Source organism: Geotrypetes seraphini, chromosome 2 (genome assembly GCF_902459505.1).
Source record: "Geotrypetes seraphini chromosome 2, aGeoSer1.1, whole genome shotgun sequence".
Classification (NCBI taxonomy): domain Eukaryota; kingdom Metazoa; phylum Chordata; class Amphibia; order Gymnophiona; family Dermophiidae; genus Geotrypetes; species Geotrypetes seraphini.
Window position 1 is genome coordinate 501,025,807 of NC_047085.1, and position 25,297 is coordinate 501,051,103.

The 25,297-nt window shown below is 44.5% G+C and overlaps 1 protein-coding gene across 7 annotated transcripts in view; it reads right to left on the reverse strand.

The window, feature by feature from the left end:
• ATG9B (autophagy related 9B) overlaps window positions 1–25,297 on the reverse strand; it is a 136,048-nt gene that overhangs the window by 50,961 nt on the left and 59,790 nt on the right. For all 7 annotated transcript variants that reach the window (XM_033932088.1, XM_033932087.1, XM_033932091.1 and 4 more), the window contains 2 exons: window positions 1,944–2,085; window positions 824–1,572 (listed from right to left, as the gene is read on the reverse strand). In XM_033932088.1, the coding sequence (XP_033787979.1) occupies window positions 824–1,572; window positions 1,944–2,085 (891 nt within the window). The remainder of the gene's footprint in view (window positions 1–823; window positions 1,573–1,943; window positions 2,086–25,297) is intronic.

Genomic DNA, 25,297 nt, shown 5'->3' on the forward strand with positions numbered 1-25,297 from the left:
TTTATTGTTGGTAGATCATTTTGACTTGGTCATTTTAAAAGTAGCTCGCAAGCCAAAAAAAGTGTGGGCACCCCTGCTTTAAGTGTATTGCGGAGAGAATTTGCCACACGGTGGACTTGGACTCCCTTCCATCCATGACATGCTTTTTATCTTAGTAAACTTCCTGCTATTTAAACATTGGAAATCCTTTGAAGATTTCCTTGTATATTCAACCAGGCTGCCTAAGTTCTTGGCTTTTGTTGGCTTTTTCTTTCATTTCTATATTAAGACTTTGCAGCATGGTGTTCAAAACTCACTGTTTAGAGTTGCTTAGAAGATGGGCATGGGTGGGGGTTACGACTCTGTGTTTGTATACTGTGACGGCTGTCAAATTCTTGGTTACAGTTTTGTAAACAATACAACAATTTATAATAAAAATCAAAGAAAAAGATTAAGTTAAGGCATTGTATATGCAGAGCTGGTATCAAAAAATCAAGGCCCACAGTGATATGGCTCTATGTCCTGCACTTTAAAATCCATAGGTAGTATGCGTGAGATTGCTTGCTATTGTGTAAGACTTGCTTGACCCCATTTGATCGTGATTGGCGTGTGTTTGTGATCTTTTATGCAGTTTGCTTTATACCTTAACTACCATGGACCCCTGAGGAAGGCGTGTTGTCCGAAACACGGACCATGTATAAGGTTGTATATGTTACTGCATTTACTAATAAACAACGCCTGCATCTTGTAATTTATCTGCAGTCTGTTCGTTGTTTTCTGGTTGCTGTTGTTTACTGCAGACTACGTTGGATTTTCTTTCTCCCTTTTGTGCATTGCTAATTACCTGGCCACGGTGATCACCACCCCCAGGATGGTGATAGCAGTCAGGATATGCTGCACCGTCAGGACATCCTCATCATATACAGTCAGACAAATGAGCACAGCCAGAATGGAGCCAGAGAAGAAACCCACATTCTTGGCAATGATAGTGAGCAGCGGAGAAGTGAAGGAGTTCATGTACTTGCTAGCAGGCTTGTAACCACGGCTCAACCGGGTCTGCAACTCATGGTTGAGTTCATTGAAATGTCGGAGGTAGAGGCGACCATAGAGGGACCAGCGGCGTGCGCCCAGGCTCCCAGGCTCTCGTTTAATGATCTCTGTGTAGCTGAAAAAGGCATAAAGGATCTGCCAAACCAGAATGAAGGGGCACAGCAGCAGATTAGCTAGACCCAGTAGGCAGATGGTACGGCTGAGCTGCTGGGCCAGTTCAAGCCTGTTTCCTGCACGTTTGTATTTGGGCTGCAGATTCCATTTGTTCTGGAAGAGGGAACCTGGACCCCAGAAGAAGAGCAGCTCCAGGTTGTACTTGAGGCCCTGGGTAAGGAAGATGACCTCCCCAGCCAGAGGCAGCTGGAAGCGGATTGGCAGTAGGGACTTGTTGACCATTGCCACCATGTAGTTCTTGAAGCGTAGGATGCGGTGGTAGATGTCAAGCTCTGTCAGTTCCTTCTTATGGACACACATCTGTTGCTCACGCTGAAGGGAGATGAGGCGGTCTTGTACTTCCTGCCAGCTAAAGTTACGCAGCTCTACCTAGAAAGAGTAGAACGAAAATGTGTTGCCAATGCACAAGAGAGAGAACAGGAAATAGCGATACAAGCAAGTAAAGTGGTACAAGCAGAGGGTAACTGCACCACCAGGAAAGGATGCAGAGCAGGCAGGAGTCACCTCAACCACACACCGAGCAGACCCCCAATAATGACACTATCAGAATGAATAATCCGATCTCAAATATAACCGCTGAGTCTCTGTCCCATTCTTCTAAATCTCGCTCCGGCAAAGACGGCAATGAAAAAGTCTTCAGGGTTCAGATACAGACTGCAGCTTTGTCTCCATCTTTTTTACTCATGCACCCCACCCCCACCCCCCACCCTCTTCCATCCATTTCCCCAAGTTACACTCACAGAAGGAATTTTCAGGGCTCGGATATAGAAGCTGCGGATCTCCCAGTAACTCAGCAGGTTACAGATCATTTTGATGAGTCGATAAAGCCAAAAGATGGCAGCCATGACCAGCAGAAAAATGATCCAACTACTCTCCTGGATCCTATGAAAGGAATCAAACAGAGGGAATGCGAATGTGTTGGGATCAGAGTCTAAATCCCCATTTATAACTTGTACTACAATGGGATACAGCAGCAAAACTTCACATCAGTGATACAGAGGTGACACAAAGCAAAGATACCTGTAGCAGGTGTTCTCTGAGGACAGTAGGCATATATTCTCCTCAAACCCCTACATGGATACTGCCAAGTGCCCATATCAAGTGCATGCTAGTGCCTTCCTGCCCAACCTAAGCTCGCAGGACTATCAGTTCAGTAATAAAGCTAAGAAGCCAACTAGGAACAGTGAGCAAGTTGTGAGAATATATGCCTGCTGTCCTTGAAGAACACCTTCTACAGGGAAGTATCTTTGCTTTTCCAAGTACAAGCAGGCATAACATTCTCATGTGAGACTCATAAGCTGCCAGGATCATGTCTCTGGAAGAGGATACCTGGCAAAAGTCCACACAGTTGGAGGGAAAGTTGGCTTTAAGTAGAGAATAAATTCTGCAGAACTGCTTGCCCAAACCAACTGTCTCTTCTGATGGTATGGTCTAAACAGTGATTAGAGGTAAACATATTGATTAAGGACCAAATAGCTACTTTGTAGATTTCTTCAATAGAGGCAGAACAAAAATGAGCTGCTTTGGCAGCCATAGCCTGTACACTGGGCTATTACACAGTCTTGTAGCATCAACCCAGCCTGAGTATGTGCGAAAGAGATACAGTCCACTAGCAAAATGGATATGGTTCTCTTTGAAACAGCAACTCCTAGCTTGTTAGGATCAAAGGCAAGAAAGAGCTGGGAGGACCTTCCATGTGGCTTAGTCCAGTCCAGGTAGTTTGCCAGAGCAAGCTTGCAGTCCAAGGTGTGAAGGGTTGCTTCTCCAGGATGGGAATGTGGCTTTGGAAAAAAAACAATCGACTGGTTGTGGTGGAATTCTGAGACTAATTTAGGGAGGAATTTTGGATATCTTCAAACAACTATCTTATCATGATAGAATCTTGTATGGGAAGGATTCAATACAAGGGCCTGAAATTTACTCATACCGAATGAAGATGTAAGGGCTATGAGAAAAACTACCTTTTAAGTGAGAAGTTTGAGAGAGTAAGATAAAACAGCTCAAAGGGTGATTTCATAAGAGCACAACAGTAAAATCCCAAGCAACAGGAGGTGGCTCGATAAGTGGTTTTGTGTGAAATAGGCCTTTAATGGGCTACAAAGGGAACGGTTTCTTGTCTAGATAGGAGTGAAATGCACCGACAGCACTGCAATGGACTCTAACCAAATTGGTTTTCAGATCAGAATTAGAGAGATAGAGAAGGTAATTGAGGATGGAAAGAAGTGGACATGAGATGGGCTCCAGAGAAAACAATGCACACCAGGAAGAAAATTGTAATAGCGCTGAATGGAATGTTTCCAAGACACTTCAATGACACTGCAGCTGAGAGGCAGAAAGCATTTACCTGTTCAATGAAAGAAACTATGCTGTTATTGCTAATGAGGCAGAGTTAGCAATGCTGGAAACAGTAGCAGTTTCCATGGTTTCATGATCAAAAGCTCTAGGAGGAATGGAAACCAAATATTGGCGGAGTTATTTTACCTATGAGAGGGATTGGAAGAAATGCATAGAGGAACTTGTCCTTCTAATGAAGCAGAAAGGCATCTGATGCAATGTGATTGGGGACAAAGAGCCTAGAACAGAATTGTGGAAATTTGGTGTTCTGAGGGGAAGTAACGAGATCCATGTCCGGCATTCTCTATTGAGAGGAAACCAGATGAAAGATTGTCGTAAAGGCTGAAGAAGTTTGCTCAACTTGTCTGCCAACACATTCTGCTTCACCATTAAATACACTTCTCCCTCGGTATTCGCAGGGGATAGGGGCAGAGCCGGACTGCAAATAGGGAAAAATCGCGAATATCTTCTCGTCCGGCTCTAACCCACCCCTGCCTCCCTCCCGCCTTCCCCCTGGCATCCTAGCCTTACCTGGTGGTCTAGCGGGCTTTCAGGTCAGGAGCGATCTTCCTATGTTCCTGCCCCGTGCAGATCGCCAATAAGAAATGACTGCCGTGAGTTCCCGTAGTCTCTCGAGATTACGACGGGAGCTCACGGCAGCCATTTCCTATTGGCGATCTACATGGGGCAGGAGCGTAGGAAGATGGCTCCTGCCCGAAAGCCCGCTAGACCACCAGGTAAGGCCAGGATGCCGGGGGGAAAGGCTGGAGAGAAGAGGGAACGTGCTATACTAGGGGGGTTCCCCCTCCTCCCAAAAACTAGCAAATATGTGAAATCGCGAGTGTCGAAACCATGAATGGGGAGGGGAAAGTGTAAACCACCCTGAGACTTAGTCCATGAGCAGTTGCCCAATTCCAAATTTCAACTGCCTCCATACAAAGGGGTTAAAATCCTGTGCCTCTTTGTTTGTTCAAATAGAACAAGGCAACCTAATTGTCTGTATGGATAAGAACTATCTTGAAGGAGGTGGTCCTGGAACGTTATGAGAGCATTCCCTATTGCTCGCAGCTCTAGAAAACTGATATGAGGGTCTGTTCCTAGAGAGACCATATTCCCTGAATATGGAGACAGTCTAGATGGGCTCCTCAGTGGGTCATTTATACTGATGCAGATAGGGATCCTGTGACTTGGGACCATTGGACTGATAAGGTCCACTGTGGTATCCTGAAACGAAGATGTGCAAATGGGTCACGTGACCTGTCGACTCCATATATCTGAGAAAGTGTAACATTTGGTGTGCGGACATGCACTTGAGGGTGGAGATTGTTTGACACAGGTGAATGAGATTGCAGACCCTTTGGGTAGAAAAGCTCGACCCTGAATGGTGTTTAAGAGTGTTCCTATGACACCCACTGATCTGTTGTAACAAAGAGTCCAACACTGGTGAAAGGAGAACAATCTGCCTCTGATGGGGAGAGGGAGAAGGGGAATATTGGCAATGCTCACTAGAAAAGAGTCAAAAAGATGACTGCTGTTTGGACTGATAATAAAGTAGAGATTTCTGTGGCTTTTGTTGCTTTGCACGGCCAGCAGGCCTAGAGGATGATGAAGATGACTGACAGCAATTACATTTTGTACAGTAGTAGTATGAACAAGTTTCAAGTTTATTATGGTTTAATATACCGCTTTAATGCCAAAGCGGTTTACAATATAAAACAATTTTTAAAACAAACAAAAAATAATTAATAACAGGGGAGAGGACATAGATATGTAAATCTGAATTGTCACGACATGGCACAAGAGGAAAAAAGGGGAGCAGAATATCTTCTAGAGAAGAAGAAGGCTGAAAGATTTGAGGCTTAGACAGTGTGGTCATGGTGCCTATGTGTGTTTTAATTTTTATCAGTCACTTCTTCAATCTTGTCTCCAAACAGATCACCACCTTGCAAGGATCATGTGAAAGGCGCTCCTGGTCTGAAGTTTCCAGATCAGAAACCCTGAGCCTTGATAAACAGTTCATAGCAAACAATTGCCACTTCTGATGTTCTAGAAGACACATCAAATATGCCTCTAGCTAGGAACTTTCAAGTAGTGAATAAGTTCTTGGATAACTGTTGGAATTCTTTAAGTTTCTCTTGAGGGAGGAATTCCTCACACTCTGAAAGTTGTTTAAGTAAGGAATTTAAATAAATGGAAGAAATAAAACTGGTAGTCCTGGAGGAACAGAAGCATAAGATTTTTAACTGCAACAAAAATTTCTGGGTGGCCCTGCTTCAACAGCACAACCAAGTTCAGCGTTCAGCACTTCCTAGCCCTAATCTGTGTCCCTACATGGAAAGGACCACAGGTTGATCTTGGCAGTGTTTGGGTTGCTACAGAATTCCAGTGCCTGGAGCAAGAGGAAGGGAAGATAGATAATTCAGAGGGCAGAGAGAGCACCTTCTCATAAGAGGATAATGCTTCAGCAGGAAGGCTGTTTGAGAAAGAGAAGCTGGTGAACCTTAATTTCTAAGGCTTGATCTCTGGGATGCCCTCAGATGAGCCATGAGAGATGCTAATCTGTAAGGGAATCCTCTATTCCTGGCAATTATAGTCCTCCTCTTCCAAGTATTTGAGGATCTCCTTAGGCTGAGAAGCAGTAAAGAACATACATTCTGCTGGACACTTACACCTTAGAGCCAGAGAAGGATCAGAAAGTATGCCATCCCACAAAATAGAATCAGAATACAAAAATAAGCTCTGATTTGATTAATTGGGATTTATTAACCACCTTTATGAAGAGATTCACCCTAAGTGGTATAGAGCAGGTACTGCTTGACATAAAACTTACCACTTAATCTTAATAGCATAACGATAGTAAAATTACCTAGTTAAGACAAACCTAGCATCTTACTGAGACTGCAACACTTGAAGAGCTTATATTGTTGCAATCAGTAATATGTGATAGCTCCATGCAATGCCTTAAAGCAGGGATCTCAAAGTCCCTCCTTGAGGGCCGCAATCCAGTCGGGTTTTTAGGATTTCCCTAATGAACATGCATGAGATCTATGTGCATGCACTGCTTTCAATGCATATTGATTGGGGAAATCCTGAAAACCCGACTGGATTGCGGCCCTCAAGGAGGGACTTTGAGACCCCTGCCTTAAAGGTTGTCATTGCCAATACTTCCACACTTTACCAGACATTCAATGCTAATCTAATCTAATCTAATCTAATCTAAGGCTTGGCTTTATATACCGAGTCATCATTCTAAGAAAGCTCGATTCGGTTTACAATAATTAACTTAACAAATAAAAACCATAAAAAATAAGACTAAATTTTGGGAAATTAATTTTCAAAGTGTCTAGCAAATAAAGTAGTTTTTAAAGATTTGCGAAAAAATTGAAGTGAGCCGGAACTCCTTAAAAGAAATGGAAGATCATTCCAAAGTTGAGAAAACGTAAAGAACAGAGATTGACTAAAAATCTTGACTCCTTTAATCCCTTTTTTGGAAGGAAGAGATCATTTAAATTGTTGGTTATCTCTTGCAAAAGAAAGTCTGTAAGCATTCCAAGAGAAAGGAAGGAGAGGAGTAAGGATGCCATAGAGGATTTTAAAATCCTCTATGGCATCCTTTAAATCCTCTCCTTTAAATCCTCAAGCACATTTAAATTGAATTCTAAAATAAACCGGGAGCCAATGGAGACTCTGGAGCAACGGAGTCACGTGATCAAATTTACGTTTCCCAAAGATCAGTTTCGCAGCAGTATTTTGAATCAGTTGCAATCTATAAAGACAAGTTTTTGTGTTACTGAGGTAGATAACATTGCAGTTATCGAGGCGAAATAATATAATTGACTGAACTAATATGGAAAAATGACAATGATGAAAGAGGTGTCTGACCTTCCTCAACAAACGCAGGTTAAAAAAACATTTCTTGACCACAGAGTTAATTTGATCCTTAAAAGAGAGAGGAGTCAAAGAAGACTCCCAAAACCTTGGCAGAAAACTCAATCTGTAAAGCTACAGAAAGGGAAAGACAATCCAATTTTGGGCCTAACCATAATAATTTGGTTTTAGTTGTATTAAGCTTCATCCGGACCGACTGAGCCCAGGCTTGAAGTTTTGATATACAGAGACTCACTTTAGATACTAGGTCAGTAGTATCCAGATCTATCTATCAATATGAAAATATAATCCGCATAAGTGAATAAAGTTTCCCAGGATGACAGCTTAAGAATAGTCAGGTGGTCATGTAAAGATTGAATAAAATTGGAGAGAGTGGGGAACCCTGAGGAACCCCACAGGGAGGCTGCCAAGAGTTAGAAGTATTACCTTCAAAATTCACTGAATAGGAACGATACAAAAGAAATTTAGAGAACCAGTCTAAAACTACCTGGTGGAGACCAATATCTGAAAGCAACTAAAGGAGAATACCATGATGGACTACATCAAACGCTGCAGAAAGATCAAACTAGAATAGAATAGAATATATATTGCCCTGCCATGCTATGCCTTGTCATATTCCTGCCTTGCTCCTGTTTGTATTGTCTGCCATACCATGTACTGTCACGCATCATAATGCACTGCCATGCTCTGTTATGTACTGCCTTACCACGCTTCATACTATCAGGCCCTATAATGTATTGTCAAGATCTATTAGTTACCGCAATGTCATACCAAATTTTAGGAGGCAGATTCAGAACAAATGCTAGGAAGTTCTTCTTCACTCAGAGGGTGGTGGATACCTGGAATGCGCTTCCAGAGGAGGTGGTAGAGCAGAGTACGATTTTGGGTTTCAAAAAGGGGTTGGACATGTTCCTGAAGGAAAAGGGGATTGAGGGGTATAGTTAGAGGGTACTATAAAGGATAAAATGTCTTAAGTAAAGGATCACTACAGGTCACGGACCTGGGAGGCCGCCGCGAGTACGGACTGCTGAGCACGATGGACCTATAGTCTGACTCGGCAGAGGCGATGCTTATGTTCTTATGTTCTATTGATGTTTGATTTGTTGTATTGTATGTGATTTTGATTTTGTTGGTGTATGTACTTTACTGTGACCCATTCTGAGCTCTTCTGGGAGGACGGGATACAAATCCCAAAAAATAAATAAATAGGATTCTTCTGCTGACAAGTCTGGCAGAGCTTCATCAGAGTAGTTTGAGATATCTGAGACAAACTCCTAAAAATATTCTCTCCTAGGTGAATTTAGGAGGGTATGTCAAGAGGAGTGTCGACTGTGCGTTGAGGAACATCAAGGCAGGGGTCGATGCTCTGACCCAGGAGATAACTCCTGTGCCGATGACAATGAATACGTGAAATAGATTTGTGCCAACCCCAATGCTTGATGTTGAGCAGGGGTGCGTGACCTTTGTCCTCAATTGACACTTCGACATATCCTCAGGCTGGATCGAGGCAGGCATAAACACTTTAAACCTGTGTAGACTGCCTCTTTGACATGGAGGAAAAAAAATGGCAGACAAAGTCAAAAGGCTTGATGGCCTGGGGAGTTTGAGTGAAAAGTATACTGAAAAACTTCCATGCTCCTGGGTTGAAAAAAAAAAGGCTTCAAAGTGGCCAAAGGGCAAAAATTGATCAAATTGAACCAAACTCAAGAGGAAATTTAAAAAACCAAAAAGATGAAGAATTACAAAGAAAAGGCAAACACTTAGGGCTCCTTTTACAAAGGCGCGTTAGGGCTTTAACACGGAGCATATCACACGCTAGCTGCTACCACCTCCTTTTGAGCAAGCGGTAGATTTTCAGCTAGTACGCGCTAATTCGGTGCATGCGCTAAAACGCTTAGCGCACCTTTGTAAAAGGAGCTCTTAATATCAAGAAAGCACAAAAAACAACTTCTAAGTTTGAGGCGTATGGAGATATTTTTTTGTTATAATTTTTGAATTGTAAAACATCACTTGATTTGCTATAATATCATCTGAAAATCATGAAATTTAACCACCCTTCCCATCCCATCCCTATAATATTCATATATTATATTATACATTATATGATTTAATAAAATATAAAAAAATACCATCCCACCCACCCATTCCCATCCCCTCATTTCATTATGGGAAAATGTTTCATTACAAAAGTCTGTTAATGGTCCCCAAACCTCTTGAAATTTACCAAAATATCCTCTCTGTATTGCTAATGTTCTTTCCATTTTATATATATGACATACAGAACTCCATCAGCTTCGTGGGGAAACTAAAAAATGATGGTCCCACAAGTCGACATCAAACAGGAAGGCACTAGCATACGAATGGTATGGGCACAGCCTAAAGATTTAAATAGCACTTGGCAGTGTCTATACCTTCTATGGATAACGTCACTAATATGTGAGAATATTATGCCTGCTTGTGCTCAGAGAAACACTCAGCAAGCCTACTTGTGAGTGACTATATCTCTCTCACAGGACATACAATCTGATAAACATTCAGTAATGCTGTCTGTGGGTGACTATACCTCACTCACTGGACACGAAGAGCTAGATTTGCCAAAGGGCTTTCCCATTTTGTGTGTTTGTGGGAAAAAGGTTTAGGACAGGGGTGTCCAATGTCGGTCCTCGAGGGCCGCAATCCAGTCGGATTTTCAGGATTTCCCCAATGAATATGCATTGAAAGCAGTGCATGCACATAGATCTCATGCATATTCATTGGGGAAATCCTGAAAACCCGACTGGATTGCGGCCCTCGAGGACTGACATTGGACACCCCTGGTTTAGGATGTCTGGCCCAAAGTGTGATGAAGGAAAATGTGTGTTATATTGCTCCACAATAGAGGAAGACACCAGATTCGCTGCAGAGAGGGAGATGACTGTATCTTTTTTTCTCTCTGATGTTTTTGTGAGTCTTTACAATTGTTCCGAAGAAAGAGTACTACATGCTCCACATTCTCAACCTTAGAAGTGATATGTTTCCCAGTAAACACTCAGCTGGCTCAGTTGTCTTGTGCAAAAATGCACGGTAAGTGCATTTATGAGGGTTGTTTGAAAAATTTGGTAAATTCCCATGAGATGGCGCCACAGTCCATTAAATGGATTCACTTGCCTAGCTTCATTTTTCAAAGTTTCAGCCAGATGCAACATATACACTTGTCCCTCTGAATCCGCAGTTTCAACATCTGCGGATTTGGCTATTTGCAATTTTTTTTTTTTTAGGGGGGGACAATTTACATTTTTTTTCGCCTATTTTTAAGCCTTACATGGTGGTCTAGCGGGTTTTCGGGGCAGGAGCAATCTTCCTACGCTCCTGCCCCGTGCAGGTCACTCAGAAAATGGCTGCGGGGAGTTCCCGTTGTAGACTCGAGAGACTATGGGAGCTCACGGCAGACATTTCCTATGAGTGATTTGCATGGGGCAGGAGCATAGGAAGATCGCTCCTAACCCAAAAGCCCGCTAGACCACCAGGTAAGATCCGGATGCCGGGGGGAAGACGGGAAGGAGGCAGGGGTGGGTCAGAGCCGGCTGAGAAGTTATTCGCGGTTTTTCACACTTCGCGGTCCGGCTCTGCACCTAACCCCCGTGGATATGGAGGGAGAAGTGTAGTCAGAAACTGGTTGAGTGGAAGATGATAGAGGGTAGTGGTCAATGGAGATCGCTCTGAAGAAAGGGAGGTTACCAGGGGTGTGCCTCAAGGTTCTGTTCTTGGGCCTGTTCTTTTTAACATTTTTATAAGTGATATTGCTGAAGGGCTGACAGGTAAGATTTGCATCTTTGCGGATGATACCAAAATCTGCAATAAAGTAGGCATCCCGTATGATGTGAATACCATGAAGAAAGACCTAGCGAAGCCTGAAATTTGGCAGCTAAAATTTAATGCTAAGAAATGCAAGGTCATGCATTTGGGCTGGAAAAACCTGAAGGAACGCTACAATTTGGGGGTGAAGAACTTATGTGAATGACAGAAGAGGGGGACTTGGGTGTGATTGTATGTGATGATCTTAAGATGGCCAAACAGGTTGAAAAGGTGATGGCAAAAGCTAGAAGGATGCTAGGGTGCAAAGGAAGAGGTATGGCCAGTAGGAAAAAGGAAGTATTGATGCCCCTGTATAAGAATCTGGTGAGACCTCATTTAGAATATTGTGTACAATTCTGGAGACTGCACCTTCCAAAAGATATAAAAACGATGGAGTCAATTCAGAGCAGAGGTGTCAAACTTAAATTACATAAGAGGCCGAAATCTAAAACACAGGCTAAGTCGCTGGCAGGATTTTTTATTAAGATACTTACCCCCTCCTTTGCTGACGCACAGCGTGGGCCCCAGCGCTGCCACTGGCTGCACTGACGCTCACAAGACTTCTGTGAGTGTCGGATCAATTGCCACCGCCAAAACCCATGCTGCGCGCTAGCAAAGGAGGGGTTAGTCTTAGTAGAAGTATAGGGATACAACCTCTCCAACCCCACGCCAGCTACAAAATAAATAAAAAAGACTTTTCTTCTCTTTTAGGTCCTAGTTCACACTTGCTGTCTAACACCAGCTCTGGCAGGATACACATTTCAAATCTGACATATTGTAATCACAAAATAGAAAATAAAATTATTTTTTTTACCTTTTGTTTTCTGATCATTTTGCTTTTAGTCCCAGTTTCTCGTTCTGATTTTGTCTGTCTTCTAATTCTCTTTCCAGTGTCTGTCCATTTTTTTCTCCTCTTCTCTCTTGCTCCAGTCCCTGTCTCCAACATATTGATTTTTCCCTTTCAACTTTTCTGCCTCTGTCCACTCAAATCTCACCCTCTTTCTCATCCGTCTCATTTTTAAATTTTCAGCAACCTATCAAATTTCCATCTCCAGATCCAACTTCTCTCCCTTTCTCTTCCCAACTGCCCCCCATCCCATCTCTCCCCCTGATTGCCTGCCTCCCTCCCTCCCCCCAGGTTCACCATTTCTCCCTTTTTCTTCCTAACAGTTCTCCCTTCAAGTATCTTTTTCCCTCTTTCTCCACACTACCCCAGGTCCAACCTCTCTCCCTTCATCTCGCTATCTTCATAGCCCAGCATGCCTTTCCCTCCAGCGCTGGTCCCTCTCTCCTTACAGCCCAGCTTGCCTTTTCCTCCAACGCCAAACCCTCTCTCCTCACAACCAAGCAGGCCTTTTCCTCCAGCGCCAGTCCCTCTCTCCTCACGGCCCAGCATCTTTCCCTCCGGCACCGGTCCGATGTCACCACCAAGCTGAGGAGTCTGCCAGCCTCAGCGATTTGGCAGTGTTGTACGTGGCTCCCCCTCCTGCTTTTTGCCTGCTGCGGTCTGTCTCCAATGACGTGCAACTTTCTGTTTCCACCCGGGTGGACCGCGGCGGATGGAAGGCAGGAGGGGGAGCCAAGGACAAAACTGCTAAATCGCTGCTGAAGCCGGCAAACTTTCCAGCGTGACGGTGAAGTCGGACCAGCGCAGGAGGGAGGACACGCTGGGCTGTGAGAAGGGGAAGCTCGGGAGCACTGCTGTGGGCCACATAAAAAGGTCAGGCGGGCCGGATTCAGCCCAATGGCCTTGTGTTTGACACATGTGGTTCAGAGGAAGGCTGCTAAAATGGTGCATGGTCTTCATCATAAGGTGTAGGGGGACAGGCTTAAAGATCTCAATATGTATGTATACTTTGGAGGAAAGGGGTGATATGATAGAGACATTTAAATACCTATGTGTGATAAATGCGCTTAAGTAGAGTCTCTTTCATTTGAAAAGAAGCTCTGGAATGAGAAGGCATAGGATGAAGTTAAGAGGTGATAGGCTTAGGAGTAATCTAAGGAAATACTTTTTTACAGAAAGGGTGGTAGATGCGTGCAACAGTCTCCTGGAGGAAGTGGTGGAGACAGTGACTGTGACTGAATTCAAGAAGGCATGGGATAAGCACATGGGATCTCTTAGAGAGAGGAAGAGATAATGGTTAATGCGGATGGACAGACTGGATGAGCCATTTGGCCATTATCTGCCATCATATTTCTCTGTTTCTATGAATCAACCCTATTCGCATTTATCACAAAAATGGAGATAAAAATGAGTTCTGTGCAGTGATAAACATTTTTATTTGAAGTGGACAGTCACAAAGATCAAAGCCGAGTTGGATGAAGTTCATTGGGACTCTGCACTAGAGCTAAAGGCTATTTATTTCTGGATAAATGAGTTTAAAACGTGGCTGTACATGCACCGAAGACGAAGCGATTTCCAGATGCTCATTTGAGAACACCATGAAGGACATGATTTTAAAAATCCATTGAATCATTATGGAAGACTGCTGAGTGAAAGTGCACGAGATTGGCGAGCCTGTAGGCATCTCGAGTGAATGAGTGCACAATATCCTGCACAAAAAATTGCACATGAAAAAGTTGTGTGCACAATGAGTGCCACAATTGTTAACTGTCGACAAGAAATGTATGCGAAGGGACATTTCAATACAATGTTTAGCAATGTTTAATCGCAATCTGCAAGAAGTTTTGCATCGATTCATGACTGTGGATGAAACCTGAATCCACCACTACATACCCGAGTTGAAGCAGCAGTCAAAGCAGTGGACAACGACTGCTGAAAGTGTGCCAAGGAAGGCAAAGACTGCATTGTCAGTTGGGTAGGTGATGGTCACTGTTTTTTGGGATTCCCAAGGAATAATCCTGATCGACTGCTTGGAAAGGGGTATAACAATAACAGGAGCCTATGAAGCAGCATTGTTGGACCGTTTTAAAGACGAGTTGACGGAAAAATAGCCAAGATTGGTGCACAAAAAAGTGCTCTTTTACCAGGACAACGCGCTGACCCACGCATTAAGTCTGGAATTCTCTACCCCAATACATAAGAGACGAAAAAGATATTAGCCGTTTTAAAATTAATCTAAAAACCTTCCTGTTTAAAGATGCTTTTACCCTCTGAATGGAATAGTCACAGTGCAGTAGACCCTTTATCAAAAATAAAAAAATAAAAAAGATACCCTTCCTAATGTTTTTTCCCCTTATTGTTTCCCTCTTTTTAAATTATTAATATTGTAACTTTATCCCTTCATTCCTCCACATCCAGTTATGTCTGTTGGTCTGTCTGTAGGTCTAACCCCTTTTCAGAGTTGTTATTTTTTTCTTTTTAATTTATATGTTGTATGCATATCTTGTATTTTAATGTATGCATAAGTTTGGATTTTAATGTAATTCGCTTAGTATTTCATGTATAAGCGATTCATCAAATTTCTAATAAACTTGAAACTTGATTAACTGTCGCAATGGCAAAATTGCACAAATTGGGCTTCAAATTGATTCCTCTCATCTTCCCCCTTCCCCACACTTGACCCTGTCGAACTTTTCCTGTTCCCAATGAGTATTTGGCAGAGTTTGACACAACCTATTTTTCCGATGGGATGAAAAAACTGGCAACTCACTGGACTAAGTGTGTATAGCCCTTTCAAACAACCCTCATAACAGAGGTTAAAGCCATGTTGGATAAGTTAGTAAACAGAAGCATGTGTCATCTTCTGCTTCAAAGAAATAGATTGAGCAAGATGAATTTTTATCTTGTACACACTGTTCATGACTCATCTTCTATATCAGATCTGGTTATAGCTGAGTCTAAAATGCATATGAAATTAACAAGACAAAACAACTGCTAAAGCCACACTGATGAAGGGACTCAAGTCTAGCAAACAAATATAGAAAGGGAAATTTCTAAGCTTCTCACGGAATGTCCCTGTGAAAATTGAGGCTGGTGGGGAAATTCAGGCACTTTACATGGTATAACAACACATTACTTGATGGCAGGTAAAGACTGAAACAGCCCATCTAGTTTGCCTGTGCAGATTCCCCCCACCACCATCTCCGTGATTTTGTATAGGGTTGATAACTATCAGTTTGTGCTGGCTGTCCTCCTGTCTTCTTTGAAGCATAAAAACGTCATTTCACTGCTGTTTTGAGCTGAGGTGCCTGATGTTTAGTTTCAATCCTCTTGCCATAAAGGAATCCTTTATATTTATTCCGTGCTTTTTTGATTTGTGTCACTGTTTTTATCTCCACAACCTCCTACAGGACAGCATTCCAAACATCTACCTTCCAGTAAAGAAATGTGTCCTAATGTTGTTTACTTCATTGCAGCTTCATATCATGCCAACTAGATCTATGATGTCCTTTCTTTTGGAAAAGGTTTGTTTCTTGTCTATTAACATATTTAAGTATTTAATCTGGCATTTACAACTTGTTCAAAATACTGCAGTGGAACTTCTCTATAAGGGTAATAAATATTCCCAAGTGAGGCATTTTCGATAATGCGTCTAAGCCCAATTTGGATATCCTGAGAAGAGCATCCAAAATTCGGATGCCGAAAACATCCATTTTCACAACTGCTAGATGGCCATCTTTTCTTTCTTTTTTTTTTTTCCAAAATCGCCTATTTAGATATACAGTCAAACCTTGGTTTGCGAGCATAATTCCTTCCAGAATCATGCTTGTAATTCAATGCACTCTCGTATATCAAAGCAAATTTTCCCATAGGAAATAATGGAAACTCATAACCCAAAAGCTTTAATACAAAATACTATAAGTAAACATAGAAACATAGAAATAGACGGCAGATAAGGGCCACGGCCCATCTAGTCTGCCCACCCCAATGACCCTCCCTACCTGACTCTGCGAATAGATCCCACATGTCTATCCCATTTGGCCTTAAAATCTGGCACGCTTCTGGCCTCAATGACCTGAAATGGAAGACTGTTCCAGCGATCAACCACTCTTTCAGTGAAGAAGAACTTCCTAGTGTCAACGTGCAGTTTCCCACCCCTGATTTTCCACGGATGCCCCCTTGTTGCTGCGGGACCCTTGAAAAAGAAGATATCTTCTTCCACCTCGATGAGGCCCGTGAGATACTTGAATGTCTCGATCATATCTCCCCTGTCTCTACGTTCCTCGAGTGAGTAGAGCTGTAACATCCCTAGCCGCTCCTCGTATGGGAGATCCTTGAGTCCCGAGACCATCCGGGTGGCCATTCTCTGGACCGATTCCAGTCTCAACACATCCTTACGGTAATGCGGCCTCCAGAATTGCACACAGTACTCCAGGTGCGGTCTCACCATGGATCTATACAACGGCATAATGACTTCAGGTTTACGGCCAACGAAACTCCTGCGTATGCAACCTATGATTTGCCTTGCTTTGGAGGAAGCTTGCTCCACTTGATTTGCAGTCTTCATGTCTTCACTGACGATCACCCCTAAGTCTCGTTCTGCTTCAGTTCTTGTTAGGATCTCACCATTAAGGGTGTAAGTCTTGCATGGATTTTGGCTGCCCAGGTGCATGACTTTGCATTTTTTGGCATTAAAACTGAATTGCCAGGACCTAGACCAGCACTCCAGTAGAAGTAGGTCGTGCCTCATGTCGTCTGGCATTGAATTATTGTCTGTTGTGCTTTTGCTCACTACATGGCTCAGTTTGGCGTCATCGGCAAATAATGTTATTTTACCTCGGAGCCCTTCTGCCAAGTCTCTTATATAGATGTTGAACAGGATCGGGCCCAGGACGTAGCCCTGCGGCACTCCACTTATCACCTCCGACATTTCGGAGGGGGTGCCGTTCACCACTACCCTCTGAAGCCTACCTTCAAGCCAGTTCCCAATCCATTTGGTCAATGTGTCGCCCAATCCTATAGAACTCATCTTGCTCAGCAACCTGCAGTGTGGTATGCTATCAAATGCTTTGCTGAAGTCCAGGTAAACAATGTCCAGGGACTCCCCAACATCCAGCTTCCTCGTCATCCAGTCAAAGAAGCTGATCAGGTTGGATTGGCAGGATCTCCCCTTAGTAAATCCATGTTGACGGGGATCCCGTAGATTCTCCTTGTTCATGGTCGTATCCAATTGGTGTTTGATTAGAGTTTCCATTAGTTTGCTCACTATTGATGTGAGACTCACTGGTCTGTAGTTGGCTGTTTCCATCTTGGAGCCTTTCTTGTGGAGTGGAATGACGCTAGCCGTCTTCCAGTCCATCGGGACGTTACCTGTACTAAGGGAGAGATTGAAGAACGCGGATAGCGGTTCCGCCAAGACATCATACAACTCCCTGAGCACCCTGGGGTGTAGGTTGTCAGGTCCCATTGCCTTGTTAACCTTGATTTTTGACAGCTCGCAGTAGACGCTGCTGGGTGTAAACTTGAAATTACTAAACGGGTCAACTGATTCAACCCTTGTCTGTAGCTGAGGGCCGATTCCCAGCGCCTCGCGGGTGAAGACTGAGCAGAAGTATTCATTTAACAGTTGGGCTTTTTCCGAGTCCTTCTCTACATAGTCACCGTCTGGTTTTCTGAGACATACTATCCTGCCTGAGTTCTTATTTCTGTCACTGATATACCTGAAGAAAGATTTATCTCCTTTCTGGATGTTCTTTGCTAGCATTCATCTCTTACAAACAATCAGGGAAACAGGACTCCAGGGAAATCTATCTGGCCAAGTCAAAAGCAGTCAAAACAGCAGTTAGGGAGGCCAAATTCCGCATGGAGGAGTCTTTAGCAAGGAACATAAAGAAAGGAGATAAATCCTTTTTCAGGTATATCGGTGACAGGAACAAGAACTCAGGTGGGATAGTACACCTCAGGAAACCAGAGGGAGACTATTCAGAAACGGACTCGGAAAAAGCCCAACTGTTAAATGAATACTTCTGCTCAGTCTTCACCCGCGAGGCACCGGGACTTGGTCCTCAGCTGCAAACAAGGGTTGACTCAGCTGATCCGTTTAGTAATTTCGAGTTTACGCCCAGCAGTGTCTACTGCGAGCTGTCAAAGCTCAAGGTTAACAAGGCAATGGGGCCTGACAACCTACACCCCAGGGTGCTCAGGGAGTTGTGTGATGTCTTGGCGGAACCGCTATCCGCGCTCTTCAATCTCTCCCTTAGTACAGGTAACGTCCTGTTGGACTGGAAAATGGCTAACGTCATTCCACTTCATAAGAAAGGCTCCAAGATGGAGACAGCAAACTACAGACCGGTGAGTCTCACATTAATAGTGAGCAAACTAATGGAAACTCTAATCAAATGCCAATTGGATACGATCATGAACGAGGAGAATCTACGGGATCCCTGTCAACATGGATTTACTAAGGGGAGATCCTGCCAATCCAACCTGATCGGCTTCTTTGACTGGGTGACGAGAAAGCTGGATGTTGGGGAGTCCCTGGACATCGTATACCTGGACTTCAGCAAAGCATTCGATAGCGTACCACACCGCAGGTTGCTGAGCAAGATGAGTTCTATAGGATTGGGCGACACGTTGACGAAATGGATTGGGAACTGGCTTGAGGGTAGGCTTCAGAGGGTAGTGGTGAATGGCACCCCCTCCGAAACGACGGAGGTGATCAGTGGAGTGCCACAGGGCTCCGTCCTGGGCCCGATCCTGTTCAACATCTACATAAGAGACTTGGCAGAAGGGCTCCGAGGTAAAATAACATTATTCGCTGATGACGCCAAACTAAGCAATGTAGTGGCCAAGAGTACAACAGACAAAAATTCAATGCCCGACAACATGATGCACGACCTACTACTACTGGAGCGCTGGTCTAGGTCCTGGCAACTCAGCTTCAATGCCAAAAAATGCAAAGTCATGCACCTGGGCAGTCAAAATCCATGCAAGACTTACACCCTAAATGGCGAGATCCTAACAAGAACTGAAGCAGAACGTGACCTAGGGGTGATCGTCAGTGAGGACATGAAGGCTGCCAATCAAGTGGAGCAAGCTTCCTCCAAAGCAAGGCAAATCATAGGTTGCATACGCAGGAGTTTCGTCAGCCGTAAGCCTGAAGTCATTATGCCATTGTATAGATCCATGGTGAGACCACACCTGGAGTACTGTGTGCAATTTTGGAGGCCGCATTACCGAAAAGATGTGCTGAGACTAGAGTCGGTCCAGAGAATGGCCACCCGGATGATCACGGGTCTCAAGGATCTCCCGTACGAGGAAAGGCTGGATAAGTTACAGCTCTACTCACTCGAGGAACGCAGAGAGAGGGGAGACATGATCGAGACGTTCAAGTATCTCACGGGTTGCATCGAAGTGGAAGAAGATATCTTCCTTCTCAAGGGTCCCACGGCAACCAGGGGGCACCCGTGGAAAATCAGGGGAGGGAAACTGCACAGTGACACCAGGAAATTCTTTTTCACTGAAAGAGTGGTTGACCGCTGGAATAATCTTCCACTTCAGGTCACTGAGGCCAGCAGCGTGCCTGATTTTAAGGCCAAATGGGATAGACACGTGGGATCTATTCACTGAGTTAGGTGGTGAAGGGTCATTGCGGTGGGCAGACTAGATGGGCCGTGTCCCTTATCTGCCGTCTATTTCTATGTTTCTATGAGACTTCTTCATGCGAAATTTGGCCTAACTGCTGTTTTGACGGCTTTTGACTTGGCCAGATATTCTACTCTAGAGTCCTGTTTCCCTGATTGTTTGTAAGAGATGAATGCTTTTTTCTTCTCCTTGATGAGGTTCGAGATCTCCGTAGAGAACCACTGTGGCTTATTGTTCCTACTCCGTTTGCTTACTGATTTAACATAGCGGTTTGTTGCTTCCTGTATGGTGGCTTTCAAAGTCGACCACATTTCTTCCACGTTGTCGGTTTCTGCTTGGCTTTGTAGCGCCTGGTGAACGAAGTCTCCCATGTCTTGGAAGTTTGTGTCCTTGAATTTGAGGACCTTGGTCAGCGTGGTAGATTTAGTGAAACCTTTCCTGAGATTGAACCATATCATATTGTGGTCATTGGAGGCCAATGTGTCACCCACCGAGACCTCTGTGACACTTTCTCCATTGGTAAGTATCAGGTCCAGTATTGCCTGATCCCTTGTTGGTTCCAACACCAGTTGCCTGAGTCTTGCTCCATTCAAAGAGTTTAATAGCTTCCTGCTGCTGCCGGAAGCAGAGGAAAGTGTGACCCAATCCACATCAGGCATGTTGAAGTCACCTACCAATACTGTGTCCCCACGCAAGGTGATATTCTCTATATCTCCGATTAATTCCATATCTAGGTCATCCTGATGTCTTGGGGGTCTGTATACTACGCCAAGATACAGGCATTTGTCCTTCCCTCTGGCCAAATTTACCCAAAGGGATTCCCCAGTGTACTGTACATCTGTACTCGTATTCCAAGACCTCGCTCATTTAGAATGGTCACTACACTCCCGCAGCGTCAGAAAGAGAAGAACCATCGGCTCAGTTATGATGTGTGTATACCGTATGTCATCGTATTGCAAGACATTGCTTGTATATCAAGTTAAAATTTAATAAAATGTTTTGCTTGTCTTGCAAAACACTTGCAAACCAAGTTACTTGCAATCCAAGGTTTTACTGTATTGGCCATCAGGACGTCCAACCTTAGGACGCCTAACTTGTTGGCCATTTTCAACCACAAAAATGTCCAAGTTCAAAATCTAGCTCTAGACATCTGAATGGTGTCTTGGACATCTTGGGAAATGTTTGATTATCACCGCAAGATATCCAAGTGCTAAGCACGCCCAAAGCCCAGCCATAACATGTCTCCAAAATGCCCCCTTGAACTTTGGACACTTAGTGGAAAAAAAGTCTAGCAAGACTGGTTTAGAAAATCGGCACTCAGATGCTTTGGCAAGAAAAACATCCAAGTGTCGATTTATGCCATTTTTTTGAAGTCTTTGGGTTTAGAAAATGTGCCTCCAAGTTTCTTCCAGTCACCTTTAGGATTCATTTTTTTTGTGTGTTTTTTTATAAATCTTTATTCATTTTTATCTCGTACATCAAGTGAAGATACACATATTAAATCAATTTTTACAAAACACTTGAAATTACAATCATATAATCTTATAGAATAAGAATAAATACCTCCCCCAATGATCAATACTTAATTGACAATATTATACATATATTCCATCCCTATCCAAGTATAAACTATTCATGTGCTTAAGATGTCTGATCACTAGAATAAGAAATCAATGGTCCCCCAAATTTTTTTAAAGTTATGAAAATTTCCTTGTTGTAACGGAATCAACTTTTCCATCTTATATATGTGGCAAACTGAATTTCACCAGAAGGTATAATTTAGCTTAGTATAATCTTTCCAATTTTGAGTAATCTGTTGCATGGCGACTCCCGTCAATATTAATAATAACTTATTATTATTTGCAGAAATCGGACTCTGAACTCTCATTGCTGTACCAAATAATATAGTGTCATAAGAGAGTCCAACATGATTTTCTTTAGGATTAGTTTTAAAATTTTACTTTTCACTCATCATATCTATTATTCTTTGGTTCCTATTTCTTTGGACACCCTGTACTTAGGTCAGCTAATTCTAACCTTTTGGTAATCCCTCCCATTGCTTGACAATTTGGCTTTTTTGCTACTGTGCACCAGTCCTTTGGAATAATCTTCCACCCGATCTCCGTTCTATATCTTCTCACCCTAAGTTCAAAGTGGCTTTGAAGACCAGATGTATGCCCCATACTCCAACTTCCTGATCCATTTTAATTTATTGTGTATATTTTTTTGTACACCGTTTAGTTGTAGGTGGGTTATAAATGTATTAATTAATTTTCCTGGCAGAGACAATTGTGAAAAGTCATCTGCTCGGGTTCTTTTCACCCTCTAGAGAGAGAAAGTAGCCTTGTTACATTGAGCTAATGGATGTCACTCTGAGTGTGAACAGGGAGACACATGCGAGTCTAAGTCCAAGATACAAAATATGGTCCATTGTTTTGGGACCTAGGATCTGGAGAGCTGGATTGGATTCCCATCACTGCTCCTTGTGATCCTGAATAAGGCACTAAAGCACAGTTACTTACCGTAACAGGTGTTATCCAGGGACAGCAGGCAGATATTCTCACATGTGGGTGACGTCATCTACGGAGCCCCAGCGCGGACAGCTTTTCAAGCAAACTTGATTGAAGTTTCAAGCTTGCTAGGCTGCACCACGCATGTGCATGCCTTCTTGCCCACTAGAGGGTGCATCCCCACCTCGTGGTCCTCAGTTCCATAGCCAGCAAAGAAGCCATCCCCGGGGAGGAGGGCGGGTTGTGAGAATATCTGCCTGCTGTCCCTGGATAACACCTGTTATGATAAGTAACTGTGCTTTATCCCAGGACAAGCAGGCAGCATATTCTCACATGTGGGTGACCTCCAAGCCAACCAAAAAAGGGCAGGTGGGAGGATGGCAATTTAGGAAAACAGGTTACGCAAAACCGACTGGCCAAACCGGCCGTCGCTTCTGGACAAAGTGTCCAGACAGTAGTGGGAGGTGAAAGTATGAACCGAAGACCAAGTGGCAGCCTTACAGATGTCCTTGACCGGAGTAGACAGGAGGAAAGCAACAGAGGCTACCATAGCCCGGACCTTATGCCCCGTGACTCGACCATGGAGCGGGAGACCAGCCTGAGCGTAGCAGAAAGAGATACAAGCAGCTAACCAGTTGGACAAGGTGCGCTTGGAAACAGGATGGCCCAACCGATTAGGATCGAAGGACAAAAACAATTGAGGAACCCTCCGATGAGACTTAGTGCGTTGGAGATAAAAAGCCAACGCCCTCTTACAGTCAAGCGTGTGAAGCGCCACCTCGCCAGGATGAGAGTGGGGCTTCGGAAAAAACACCGGAAGAACAATGGACTGATTAAGGTGGAAATCAGACACAACCTTAGGTAAAAATTTAGGATGGGTGCGAAGAACCACCTTGTCATGATGGAACACAGTAAAAGGTGGGTCCGCAACCAAAGCCTGCAACTCACTAACCCGCCTAGCGGAGGTGAATGCAAGCAGAAAGATCACCTTCCAAGTGAGAAACTTAAGATGAGATTTGGCAAGAGGCTCAAAAGGAGGCTTCATCAGTTGAGCCAGAACCACATTAAGATCCCAAACCACAGGAGGAGGTTTCAGAGGAGGATGAACATTCAAAAGACCTCTCATGAAACGAGTAACCAGAGGATGAAGAGAGAGAGGCCGACCTTCGAGATGCCGATGGAAAGCAGTAATAGCACTGAGATGCACCCGAATGGAAGTCGTCTTCAGGCCAGACTGGGACAAATGCAACAAATATTCCAGAACCGAAGACACCGGAACCGAACACAGATCCAGATGTTGCGAGGAACACCATGATGAAAATCTGGTCCACTTCTGAGAATAACAAAGCCGAGTCGAAACCTTACGCGAGGCTTCCAAAACCTCCCTCACAGACTGAGAAACCGGAACCGAAGTCAAGGGGAAAGGAACCAAGCAGTCAGATGCAGAGACTGAAGATTGGGATGCAACAGCGAACCCCGACTCTGAGACAGCAAAGAGGGAAAAACAGGCAGTATTAGAGGTTCCCTGACACTGAGTTGAAGAAGCAGGGCGAACCAGTGCTGACGAGGCCAACGAGGCGCAATGAGAATCATAGTGGCCCCGGTCGATTTGAGATGAACCAACGTTCTCAAGATCAGAGGAAAAGGAGGGCACGCATAAAGGAACCTCCCTCCCCAGTCGAGAAGGAAGGCATCGGCCTCGAGACGGTCCCGGGAGTACATCCGAGAACAATAGAGGGGCAGTTTGTGAGTCTCCGGTGAGGCAAACAGATCCACTTGAGGAGTCCCCCAACGGTCGAAGACCTCGTGCAGAACTCGGGAGTTGAGCGACCACTTGTGCGGTTGGAGAAAACGACTGAGTTTGTCGGCCAGATAGTTCCTCTCTCCCTGAATGTAAACCATCCGAAGGAAGATGTTCTGAGAGACCGCCCATTCCCAAAGGCGTAGGGCCTCCCGGCACAGGGACCAAGAGCCCGTTCCCCCCTGTTTGTTCACATAGTACATCGCCACCTGATTGTCCGTCCGTACAAGGACTATCTGATCGTGCAGGAGGTGGCAGAACGCTCGAACCGCCAGAAAAATGGCACGAAGCTCTAAAACATTGATGTGACAAAGACGGTCCTCTGCCGACCACAGGCCTTGAGTCCGCAGACCGTCCAGATGAGCACCCCACGCGTACTCCGAAGAGTCCGTGGTCAGGACCTTGCGATGCGGAGGGACGAGAAAGAGCAAACCCCCGGAAAGATTGGAAGAGTTGGTCCACCAACGGAGCGAGCGTCTCAAGGAAGGAGTCACTGTTACAGGAAAGGAGACCAGGACCCGATCCTGACGCCACTGGGAGGCCAAGGTCCACTGAGGAAGCCTCAGGTGCAAGCGGGCGAACGGTGTAACATGAACCGTCGACGCCATGTGGCCGAGAAGAATCATCAGACGTTGCGCCGATACAGAGTGCTGCAGCGAAATCTGACGGCTCAGTCGAAGCAGAGCCTCCAACCTCGGAGGAGGGAAGAACGCACGAAGGCGAACCGTGTCCAGCACGGCCCCGATAAACTGAAGGGATTGAGCAGAGCACAGTTGAGACTTGGGAAAGTTCACTTCGAACCCCAGACGTTGAAGGAAGACGATAGTCTGTTGGGTCGCTGAGATAACCCCCTCCCTGGAAGATGCCTTGATCAGCCAATCGTCCAGGTAGAGAAAGACATGCAGCCCCCGAGATCTCAGGGCTGCCGTGACTACCATCATACACTTCGTGAAGACTCGAGGGGACGAAGCCAAGCCAAAGGGGAGGACCCGATATTGAAGGTGCAACTCCCCCACCTGGAACCGTAGAAACTTGCGGAAGGCAGGATGCACCGGAACATGAGTATAAGCTTCCTTCAGGTCCAGGGAGCACATCCAGTCCCCTTCTTCCAACAGAGGGTATAGGACCGGAAGCGATAACATACGGAACTTCTCCCGGACAAGGAACTTGTTGAGCTTCCAGAGGTCCAAAATGGGGCGTAAGTCCCCGGTCTTCTTTGGGACCAAAAAATAACGG